General features: G+C 44.0%; 1 protein-coding gene across 1 annotated transcript in view; it reads left to right on the top strand.

The window, feature by feature from the left end:
* ABCA4 (ATP-binding cassette, sub-family A (ABC1), member 4) overlaps nt 1-12,548 on the top strand; it is a gene marked incomplete at its 5' end in the record, with an annotated part of 119,813 nt that overhangs the window by 13,446 nt on the left and 93,819 nt on the right. Inside the window, 2 exons of the mRNA XM_008585325.1 lie at nt 9,804-9,893; nt 12,208-12,448. Coding sequence (XP_008583547.1) covers nt 9,804-9,893; nt 12,208-12,448 — 331 coding nt within the window. The remainder of the gene's footprint in view (nt 1-9,803; nt 9,894-12,207; nt 12,449-12,548) is intronic.

Below are 12,548 nucleotides of genomic sequence, written 5' to 3'. Positions count from 1 at the left end.
AAAAAAAAAAAAAAAAAAAAAAAAAAAAAAAAAGAATATTGAGAGGTCAAAACTAAAGACACTGAGGATACCAGCAGGCCTCTGGTAAGGTTGTGATTTAGGATAATGGGTCCTGGGGTCCGGCCTAACTTCAGTAAACATGGATTGAGCACCTCCAATGTGTGTACCAGTATGTTAGACATCAGGTTCTCTCCAGAGCAAATTGGTTTTAAGAAGGCATTTGGCTTCTGACTTTTCTCATCTCTACAGAACTATAGCTCTTAACCTTTTTATGCATTAGGATTACCTTTGAGAATCTGATAGTATCTCTAAAGCTTTTCCCTTGAGAAATGTAATTTTGCACAGACCCACAGGGGGTGGGGTCTCATGGAGCCGCTGAAGCCAGACCTCAGGTTAAGAGCTTTTGCATTAAAATTTATTTTCTCCTCACTACTATCTGTCCTTTCCTAAAAGGTCTCAATATAGTACAGATTCTTCCCTCTCTTTATGAAGTAATCAGCATCCTCCCTGAGGACCCAATGGTGAGAGGATCAGAGGCCTGGGCCACTGGGGCACTCCTGGCAGTCAGGAGATGGGTTCTGCTCTGTGATGGCACTAACTTGCTATCTCTTAAAGGGGATCTCCCCCTTCCCATCTGTAGAATCCAGATAATAAGGCCTCTTCTACATATCTCATGAGATTGCAGTGAATTCAGGTGAGAGAAGAGTTGGAAAACACTTGGAAACAAAAAGCATTTGCTCATACCAAAGCAAGAACACAAGCACTTTGCAGAGGGCTCCTGAGCTCCCGCATCTCCTCCTTCTTCAGACTCCTCCGTCTAGGGGGAGACTGTCTCATGGAGTAGCCGTCTGACTGCCCTAGCTCCCGAGCTCAGATTTGCTCTCATCAACCAAGAGACCAGGATGGAAACCACCATGGAAGGAAAAAGGCCTGGTTTATGTTGAGCCAAATACTCATGTTGCATGTCTGTTAACATACCTCAGAGCCCACACTGATTCAGAGGCTCTGTTCCCTCCAGTCCTGGGAGATAGCCTGCCTCTGTGACCTCTCCCAGTAGAGACAGTTTGCCAGGACCCCCACCCCCCACCCCCCAGCAATGGAGTCTGAATTCTCCACTCATGACGCATTTCCTAGCACTCAGGGTGTCCCCTCCTGGTTGCCCCCTCACCACTGAAGCCAGCTTCCTCTCTTTTCATCTGATGCTTAACAACTGGCAGGTTGCAGCAAACATGCTTCAAATCCACATTCTCCCAGTTGCCTGGCAACAACTTCCCTCCGGATAAATCTGGCTTTCCTGTAGCTGCAGCCCAGGGCTGAACACTGTGGCCTGTGCTGTCTGTCCCGGCTTCATCTGCTTTTCAGCACCACACTCTCCCTTTTTTTTTTTTTTTTTAAAGATGACTGGTAAGGGGATCTTAACCCTTGACTTGGTGTTGTCAGCACCACGCTCAGCCAGTGAGCGAACCGGCCATCCCTATATAGGATCTGAACCCATGGCCTTGGTGTTATCAGCACCGCACTCTCCCGAGTGAGCCACGGGCCGGCCCTTCATCTGCTTTTCACCTCTGGTCTGGCTGCTTTCAAGTCTGCAGCTTACTCCTGGTTCCAGAACCTTCCACCAGCTCCCAGAGCCGTGTCATGCCCGTAAAGACACTCTTAACCTGAGGCGACATATTTGCCTTTGTGTTAGTTATGTCCTCAACTTAGAAATGAGTACTGATTATCTTCTTGGAATCACAGAAAGTGAAACAAACAAAAATTCAACTCGTAGGATGTTCCTTTCATGTGCTAGTGGAGGCGCATCTGTTTGATTAACTCATTGGATCCAAAGCACCAGCAAACACTGCTCAAACAAGATTTTCTAGGCGCTACTATGTTTTTCTCTGCCTTAAGAAAAAATACTACACAGTCCCAAAGGACAGACTTGGTTTTTGTCCCCTGACACCCCAAGCACAGGCCTCTTGAAGCCAGAATCTTCTTGGCTGCTAATTTAGGATCTCGTATCAATTTAAGTATAGAATCAAGGCCCAGAGACCCCTCAGACCAATTACAGTTGATGGAGACATATCCCTTCCACAGCCCTATTTGTAGATCCAATCTTCTTTAAGAGGTCTAAATGGAACTTGAACTTGAGCTGGTAGGATGTACTCAGCCCAGTTGTGACATGGAAAGGTATTTGTTTTTTTGGAAAGTAGGAAAACTCATTTGGCACAGGAAGCAGTGTGTGTGTGTGTGTGTGTGTGTGTGTGTGTGTGTGTGTGTGTGTGTGTAAGAGAGAGATGATACTTGTCATTTTGGCCTGTGACCTTTTTTCCAGAAATGTTTTCACATTTCCATTCAAATAAACTGACAGTCTCTTCCGGTTCTTTTGGCAGGAACAATTCATGCGAATTTGAATGGATCGTGGGGGAGGGAACCAAAGGCAGAGGAGAGCCCTGGGAAAGCTGTTCTAACTAATGGCAACCTCAGTCGGACGACTGGTGAACAGGGATGGAGGGAGGGCTCCCTGGGGCCGGGCGCTGTTCAGATCTGTAAGTGGGATCTGGAACGAGGGTGTGAGGACCAGACCGTCGTTATTTATCATCTCCACTGAAAGGAGCTAGGAAGAGAATTGCAGCCATAGCACGGGGCACATAGCTGGAGCTTAGTAAATATTTGATTAATGAATATTCTTAAATTATTAACAAGATTGAAAAAGAAAGTGTTAACCAGACACAAAAATGCATCTCAAGTGGTTTTTCCCGCTGTTTCATCTGGCTCTCTCTCTCTAGCCGCTCCCTTCCTCTGACTCTCCCCTTCTTTCTCCCTCCACCTGGAATTCCTGGCCTCCCCATCCATCCACAGACACCGCCTTCAACCTCAGGATCATGAACTTGCCTCCTTACAAACATCAGCCCAAATGTCACCTTCTCTGCCTGCAGGGAACTGGCCTCTCCCTCCCTGTAAGTCTCCACCGTGTCTGGTAGAGACATCTCCCATAGAACCTAAAATCTTAATAGGCTCTGTCTCTTTTTAAATAGTTTATTTTTATTCATTAAGTAATACAACACTTCTTTATTGAGCACCTACTGTGTACCATGTCCTGAAGATAGAAACATAAAGTAAAGCCTATTCCTATGCTTAATGAGTTAACAGCCTCATGGAGAGACAGGTACATTAAAAAACAATAGCAAACCAAAGTAAAAGTGATTTTAAAAATGCACGGAGAATTATAGGAGCAGTTAGGAGGGGCACCTAACCCCAGGGAAAGAGGTCAAGAGGAGCGTGGAGATGGGGGTAAGAAGGCTTTCTAGAGAAGGTGAGGTGGTTTCAGATGAGTTGACTCTGGCCAGTAGGGGTGGAGGGTGAGGATAGGGTGGGATGGGATGGGGTGGGGTGGGTTGGTCATTTTATCCATTAGTTCCTAAGTGATAGGCGTAGTGTCTAAGAGCCAGAAGCTTTGCAGAAGCCTACAAAAATGTTTGAGACTTGAAGTTAAAAAAAAATGATGGCTCTAAAATACAAAGAAAAACTTTAGAATTAAAATTAATAAATATGGGGATTGGCTGGTTACTCAATTGGTTAGAGTGTGGCGCTGATAACACCAAGGTCCAGGGTTCGATCCCTGTACCGGCCAGCCAAAAAATAAGTAAAATTAATAAAACTAATAAATATTAAATTAAATGTATAAGAAAGGTAATCTAATTCAACTTTATTGTTACATTCAGTATTCATTAAATGTAAAATTCAAAAACCAGTTTACAGTTTAGGTTCTCCCACTTTACAAACATTCCTAAGTATAGTGATTGCTCAGAGATCATGCAATCATTCATTAGATGAGTTACTCAAAGCCAAATAATTTCAAAGTAAAATTAAGAGCCTTAAAACTGTGTATCTTTGGAGACATAGATACAAACGTAGATATACATATGAATAGACAGAAACATAGGTGCTTTCCAGTATGCTCATCTGATGTGGGATGGAAGTTCAAGGTCAGAGTGTGCCTAGAGCCTGTGGAGGTAAAAGAGAGGGGATGGAGAGAAGGTGTCCACTTAGGCAAAACATGACCACAGACAATTTCTAGCCCACAGTCAAGTGGTGAAGACAGACCACAAATACAAAAAGAAGAGGAGATAATTAAGAGTGATAGGAGCTTGTGACTGATTTATCTGATCTCCTACATCTTTGGACACATGTGCATGACAATTTCTTGATTTCTGTGCCTCTGGGCTCCTAGCCCCTCTTAGGTGCCTTCCCATCATCCAGGACTTGGTGGTTTTTTCTCTGCATGGCCTTTTTGGACTCCAGTCCTTGATTCCAGCTTCCTCCTAAAGCAGCCTTTCAGGTATCCGTTGGCTACTGTCTCTGCAATCCGAGGGCTCATCCTGCCTCACACTCATACCCAGCACCAGTTCCTGGATCTCCAGGCTGGAGATTTGGACATTGAGCTAAGCAGTGATAGCTCCCAGGCAGAAGGTGGTGCCACCGGCTGAGGAAGGGCACATAGGAGCAGAAGCTGGTTTAGGAGAAGATGATGTGATCAGTTTGGGACAAGTTGGATCTAGGCAAATGTCCAGCAGATGGTTGGATGTATAGTCTGAAGCTGTGGGGAGACCCCTGGCTCGGAGGTACAGATTTAGAAGTTATCAACAAAAAGGTGGCGGATTAAATGATACAGGGACTAAGACTACCCAGGGAGAGTGTGCAGAGTGAGAGGAGCAAGGGTGTGGAGCCCCCAGGAACCTTGGCACTTAGGGGGACAGGAGAGGCAGAGCAGCTCATGGGAAAGGCGAGAAGTAACAAAGCAAACCACATAAGACCAGTGTCGCAGACGGCACACGGGGAAAAGGATGCCCTCAAAAATGCCAAGAAAAGCAGACAGGTCTGAAAAGACAAGAACCAAAAATACCCATTAAACTTGAAAGCCAGGAGGAAACTGGGGGCCGTAGTTAAAGCATCTTGTAGGATGGTGAGGGTGCAAGACAGGAAGGTGTTGGTGAGGAGGTGAAGTCATTGAATGTGGACTGTGCTTCCAAGTGTGAGCATAAAGGTGGAGGAGAGAAGTGAGGCTGTGGCTACGGAGGGATAAGGGACCAAAGGTAGCTTCTTTCTTTCCTGTGTGAGAGTCTTGAGCGCATCCAACGTGACGATAGCAGGGGAAGGCACATCCATCAGTGACGAGGAGAGAAGTGAGGCTGTGGCTACGGAGGGATAAGGGACCAAAGGTAGCTTCTTTCTTTCTTGTGTGAGAGTCTTGAGCGCATCCAACGTGACGATAGCAGGGGAAGGCACATCCATCAGTGACGCTCTTGAAGGTAAACTTCATGAAGGGAGGAATTTGTTTTGACCATTGCTATGTCCCCAGCACCTGGCACGAAGCAGACACTCAATACATATTTGTCAAATGTGTGATTATATCATTTAGAAACTGTAATTGGCTGTGAGTAACCAAATGCTAGAAAACAGTGGGTTTCATTTTCCTCCCAAAGCAGAGGTAGAGAGGATCCCCAGATTTCCTCTAGAACCCAGCGTCCTTTCCATTTCCCTCACTCATCCCCAGCATGTGCTTGTCGTGTGGTGAGCATAGGACGTCTCCTGTACTCCCCCAACACATCCATGCTCCAGGCAGCGGGGAGACCAGGGGCAGAGGGCCCTCCTTTAGAAGACTGTTTGCAGAAGCCCCAGCCCATGGCCTCTCCTCGTATCTCACTGGTCAGAATTTTGTCACATGCCCACTCCATATGCATGGGAGGCTGGGAAATGTAATTTTTTCAGCCTGGCATTATCACCTTTGTCAAAATCAGGTAGATAAGCAGTAATCTCTGCTGCAGTGACAGAGCCTAGTCCCTCAGTGCTAGGCAATATTTATGGGATGGATAAATGAGTGTTTTATTCTTGAGGTCTGAACATTTGTGTCCCCCCAAAATTCACATTTTAAAATCATCACCCCTAAGTTGATGGCATTAGGAGATGGGACCTTGAGGAGGTGATTAGGTCATGATTGGGATTAGTGTTCTTTTAAAAGAGACCCCAAAGAGTTAGCTTGATTCTCCTACCATGTGAGGACATAGCAAAAAGGCATTATCTATGAACCCGAAAATAGTCCCTCACCAGACACCAAATCTGCTGGCACCTTGATCTTGGACTTCCCAACATCCAGGACTGTGAGAAATAAATCTCTGTTGTTTATAAACCACCCAGTTTATGCTATGTTGTTATAGCAGCCCGAACTGATTAAGACAGTGCTGGTCTCATATTCTCGGAGTAAACCCTTAATCTTTAGGGAAAGAAAAAACACCATTTGAGATGGGGTATTCTATGAGCCCTGCCATGTAAACTGATTTGGTTGAACTACAAACTGTGGTCAAATTGTGGAGGTCTGTGGAATTACCAGCCAGGGAGAAGATATAAAAATAAAGTTAAAAGCTTAATGCTTCTGGAAGGGTACACACCAAATTGTTGAGAGCGATTACCCTTGGGTAGAGGGGTTGGGCAGATTGCAGAGAGAACATTACCTTGCACTCCATTTAAGTCAACAGTCATTATTTTTGTCATCTTTTAGAAGAAAAAAAAGATCCTAAGTGTTCTACATCTGACTCAGAACTGCCAGAGCAATAAAATTGAATTAGTAAAATTGAATAATTATGAATTTTCAGGAGGCCATTAATTTACCACTTCTTCATTGTATCCACTTCTAATAGGACCTCAATATAGGCGAATTTGACTTCAGGATGAAAGGACTAGAATTTATTTACTCTTTTTTAAAAAGGTACTTTAAAAGCAGACTTGTCTTGCAGAGCCTTCTTTAACTGGACATTGATGAGTGCATCACAGCCTTTAAGGCATTCTTCATTCCACCTTCCAGTGTGTAGGGTTTCTGATTCACAAATGTTTCCTGAGCTACTACAGATAATGAAATGGATAAGTTATTTGAGTGACACAAAGATAAAAAGATAGAGTCCCTGTCCTCACTGAGCGTACCATTTCATGGAGTGTCAGGTATACAAACAATTGTAACCAATCTGCTGGTTGCTATAATAAGAGCATTCCCTCATTCATCAAGTAGTATTTGAGTGTCTACTGTGTGCCCAGCACACAGATACGGTTCCTGCCTACAAGGGGCATAGAGTCTAACGAGAGACAGATGGCAAGTAAACGACAGAATAATTTCCAATGGCGAAGAGTGCAAAGAAGCAAATAAACAGGGCACTTAAGAGAGCACAACAGGGCAAGGTGGAGCAAGAGGCGTAGCAGAAGGAGTCTCTCGATCTACCTGGGGAACACCCATGCTTCACACAGGGACTTGTGTGAGGAATGAGACTTGAAGGATGAGTGGAAACTTGCCAGGCAGAGGAGGGTGGGCACTGTGAGCGAGACAGGGGCGTGAGAGATCCTGGTATGTGAGCGGAGGGAGAAAGAAGACCAGCTTGCTGGAGGAGAGGAGGGAGAGGCCAGACAGGGAGCCTGGCACCGGCTCACAAGAGGCCGTGTGTGTCCAGCACTGGCATCGACCTTTTCTTCAGAGACAGTCGGGAGCCTGTTAGGTCACTCAGGCTGCAATGTGAAGGATGCTTTGGAAGAGAGGAGTCTAGAGGCAAGGGGACCAGCCAGAAGGCTACTCTGATGCAATATTCTAGAGGAGCACAGAAGCGAACAAAGGCAGTCCTAGGAGGGAGGAAAAAAGGGAGAGTATTTACTTAGTATTCACGCATTCAACAATTTACTTATTTTTGCATGCAACAAAATAGTTTTTATTACGCATTGTTATTATAGAAATAAGCATAAAAATAGAGTAAGTGATATAATGAACCCCCATGTATCCGTCACTTGGCTTCAACTATTACCAACATTTGGCTGTTCTTGTTTTAATTAAAACAGTTAAAACAAGTTTTTTGTTCTAAAGTTTATTTTCTAAAGTTTTCTGAAGCAAATCACAGGCAACGTATTGTTTCACCCTTGCATACTTCCCTATATATCTCTAAGACATAAGAACTTATTCGTTTTAACAAAATCACAATGCCATGATGACACCCAACAAAATTAGCAGTAATTCCTAGTATCATCTAATACCCCATCCATGTCCACCTTCCCCCAGTTGTTCCTGCTGATTTGTTCAGATCAGAATCAAAATCCACACATGGCACTTTACGGATCTGTCTCTCTGGGTCCCTTTTCATCTCTAATAATCTCGAGGGAGAATCGACAGGACTTGGTGACAACTTGCCACGGGAACACGTTTTCACCTGCTTGCTGCCTCCCTTCCTGCCCACTCTTCTCAGCTCCGCCCTCCTATGAGAAAAAAGGAATTCCAGTGCTTTGCCCAGCATATGTTGAGGCTATTTTTAAGGAGTTTAAAAAGGCCTAGCAAGATGCTTCTCAGTGCTGTAGTTTCAACGGCGACTTTGTTGCTCCTTTTTCTGGAAGATTCTTCCCCTGGCTGCTTTGTATCTCTCATCCACTCTTCTCAGCTCCGCCCTCCTATGAGAAAAAAGGAATTCCAGTGCTTTGCCCAGCATACGTTGAGGCTATTTTTAAGGAGTTTAAAAAGGCCTAGCAAGATGCTTCTCAGTGCTGTAGTTTCAACGGCAACTTTGTTGCTCCTTTTTCTGGAAGATTCTTCCCCTGGCTGCTTTGTATCTCTCACACATAACAAAGCCTTTGAATTTACAGTTAGAAAATAAGCCTGAAATGCTCCTGAGTGCTAAATTTATTCTACAGTTTCAGGGCCAGAAAGAATAGGAGGGCCCCTGCACCCACGGCAGGGAAAAAGGGCGGCAAGCACGCGCAGCTAGAAATGGAAAGCTGGGCCCCTCAGAGCCTAACTCCACCTGCTTCTCAGCTTTGCTGCAGCGGGACCGGCATAGCCGACATCAGGGAAGACCACACTGGCAGATAAAAAGTCCAGGCTGTGGCTTGTTGTCCACAAATGCTTGGATGAGAATTACAAGTCAAGCTTCTTAAAATGCAGATGCCCAGGACTCACTCTAGACCTGCTCGAGATGCGCAGTTGAGTTTGAAAACCACTATCTTAAAACTTAGAATTCAGACATCAGAAACTCTTAGAGGATCAGTGATTCAATAAGTTTTGAAACTATGAAGAATGAAGTCAATCAGGACTTGAACTTGGTTTCCAGAAAACGGGGTGTTCACTTCAGGCTCCGGGGCTGGGAGGCAGAAGACTTGTGGGCTTCCACAGTCCCCACCAGGATGGACGATGCACGAATGGCTCTGAGTTGTCACATGGACTGGGCTTACCAGAACATTGCAAAGGGACTTCTCTCTGACTCCTACCAGCCTCAACTTTAAAAGAAAGGTGATGTAACTGGCTGAATCTTCCACGAAAGAGTTGTGTTGAACAGAGGAAGAAATACAACCTGCCTGAAAAGGACACAAAGGGAAAAACACGTGAACAATGACAAGGAAGCCCAGCAGTGTCTACAAAGCCCCGAGGTGAACAGATGGGCGCCCTCCGCAAGCAGCTTCCTTCTCACTCCGGCAGCTGCACTGTTTTCCTTCCTCTAGGAGTCTCGTTTGGTGTTGCTAAACCAGCAATCAGAATCACTTTGGCGTGTTTAATGTCACCATGAAACTATTTGTGATTGACTAGCTCCGCAGGGTGACTTGGAATAAGAGCCTTTGATTTTCTCAATTAGATAAAAGAATTTTGTTTCTAAAAGCAATCTTGCAGAAAGGTCCTGCAACCAGAAAAAAGGAAGGAAGGGAATGTTTTTCAAGCATACAGGAGGAGATCAGATAGCGCCTATGTGCGTATACATAACTATATGGATATAAATTTTTTAAATATTTTTTTCTATCAATTACAGCTTCCCACACTCGTAGACAGCAGTTCTCAAGGTATTAATCTGAGATCCTGGGGAAGGATATTATCTGATATGTCACCAAGAATTCAAGAGGTGAGTGGTCTGATGATAGTAATTATAATTTCATTATGTCTTTCCACCATTCTATCACACTTATGTCAAATAACTTAATTGGACATCAAACCTGTTTAAGGAGAAATAAGTTGATCTTTCCCCCTAGCAATTTTAAGACACCTGTTCATATCCTAAATTATCTGTGTTCCTGGATAGGAGGCAAAAAGAAAAGAACCATCCTTCTGATTTCACACCGAGGAAGAAATGCCACTGAGAATAAGCAACTCGCCTGGTGTGGCACAAATCATCAGAGGACTTACAATTCAACCCATGTCTTTCCAGTACTGAAGTGGTCTATTACTCTATTACCATCTTAAAAAATCCGCATACACATATACCACCAGTAATAATAGCATACACCTTTATATTGCTTCTGGGCACTATTCTAAGTGCATTACCCACATTGACTCATTTCATCACAAAGAAAATAAGTGGATTTTTGTGTTGTTTCATAAAAGATGTACAAGTTTTAATTAACATCTGGTTGCACAAGTCTTCTCCCATAGAGAAATTTATTCTTCCACTCAATAGATGAGAGGTGCTGGGAATATCATGTCAAACAGACGGGCCACTGCCCAAGGGAGAAGAGAGATGTGAAACAGGCAAGCCCTTCAGGTGTGATGAGTATTATGAGGGGAGGCAAGGAGTGAAATGTAATTTCCCCCTCTGTTTCCCCCTTCAGTACTCCCAACTGACTGGGGCTTAGTCAACCTAGAAAATTGCATGGTTGGAATCCGTTTTTACAAAACTAAGCTCAACCTGGGTAGAATATGCACACTGCTGTGCAGGGAAAGTTAGAGAAGGGCCCATTGTACTGATGGCCACCTGCTGCAGTGGGAGTCTCTGTTTAACATTCTTTTCCTCATAGCATTTAAAACATTCATATCAGTATAATAGGGTGGAAGTTGATAGAGAATGCAAAAAATTCCCCAAAGCATATCAGCACTCTTAGTTTTGTGTGGGAGTTCCAGAAGTTTTCTTGCCTGTCTAGATAGAAGTCTAAGCATTTGTAAACTAGGTTGAAACAGATGGTCCAGTTTATATTAATCGGTATTAGACCATTTGACCCTGGAACAGCCCCTTCATCTCCAAGTGCTTTGATTAAATGAGCAATGTAGTAACAATAGCCCCTTACAAGACTGTCATAAGACTCAGTGTTGTTGAAGCAGTTTGAGACTCTGACTTTTTCATGGAAGCATAGACTGTGGTTGTAGGCATGACTCATCGTGTGGTTTCTACGTGGCCCTCATCAGTTTCAGAGGGCAAGTGTTGGCATGTGGACAGAGAGGAATGACGGGTAAACATCACTTATTGCAATAGATTGCTTTCAGTCTCACCTGATTGAGTCCTAATGGTTTTATAAATTCCCAAGTGCCTTTGAATAAAGCGGCATTGTTTTTATTTTGTATTTTCCCCTAAAGCAAAGCCAATGGCACCGTGGGAGCCAGGACACTGGCAACTCTGGCAGCTCTCACCTTAGTTCTCAGCATGACTGATCTACCTTCAAAGGACAAGGCCAAGTGCCATGGGCATCCATATGGAGAGAAGATCACCAGCCTCTTCTTAGTTGGCACAGAATTTTAAAAGTATTTTTCCAAAAATGAAGACTTCATCTGTGTTTGCTCAAATCTTAAAATACACGCACACACACACACACACACACACAACATGCACACAAAAAAATCACAAACCACACATTTTAAGAAAATGGAAGAGTTCACATTTTGTAAAATATAGCTAATAATTAGAGGATAATTTTCCAAATATAAGGAACTAAATTCTAAACTATTTGGGCAAATAAATTTGTTCTGACCTTGCCTTCCTGCAGCACAGCCATTCTCTGCATTTCCCCCAGGACACATTCCCAAGGAATTCAAATAAAGGAGACTGGAGGAAGAGAGGCAATACTAAATACTTTGGGGTTCACTCCTTTTCTTTAAGGCTAACCTAGTTTTCACTTAGTCTGTGAGTAGATGGCAGTAGGATTTGGTTTTGTTTTTTGTTTTGTTTTTTTTCACAGCTGGATTAAGGATTGCTGAGAATATGGATGTTTTCTTGTAAATGTGGATGTCAAACATATTTGTGGAAGTTTCCCCAAACTTTGGAGTTTAGGCTTCACAGATTATAATTCTGGCTGCCTTTAAATAACCCATAGCCATTGCTTTGCCCTAGTTTACCCATCGGAAGAGTGTTCAAGACTTGCTGTGGGTGACCAGACCACTTTGGAGTTTAGGCTTCACAGATTATAATTCTGGCTGCCTTTAAATAACCCATAGCCATTTCTTTGCCCTAGTTTACCCATCGGAAGAGTGTTCAAGACTTGCTGTGGGTGACCAGACTGCTCATGCAGGGTGGCGGCCCAGAGACTTTCCCGCAGCTGATGGGCATCCTGTCTGACCTCCTGTGTGGCTACCCAGAGGGAGGAGGCTCTCGGGTGTTCTCCTTCAACTGGTATGAAGACAATAACTATAAGGCCTTCCTGGGGATTGACTCTGCAAGAAAAGATCCTATCTATTCTTATGATAAAAGAACAAGTAAGTTTTCTGAGTCCTGTGTGCAAATTGGCTTCTGATGTTAGTTAAGCTGATGGTTTAACACTTCCAGGTAAAGCTAGTTGGGGGGGGGGGGGGGGGG

This window comes from Galeopterus variegatus, unplaced genomic scaffold (genome assembly GCF_000696425.1).
Source record: "Galeopterus variegatus unplaced genomic scaffold, G_variegatus-3.0.2 Scaffold3517, whole genome shotgun sequence".
Taxonomy (NCBI): domain Eukaryota; kingdom Metazoa; phylum Chordata; class Mammalia; order Dermoptera; family Cynocephalidae; genus Galeopterus; species Galeopterus variegatus.
This window is presented reverse-complemented; position numbering and strand designations above follow the sequence as displayed.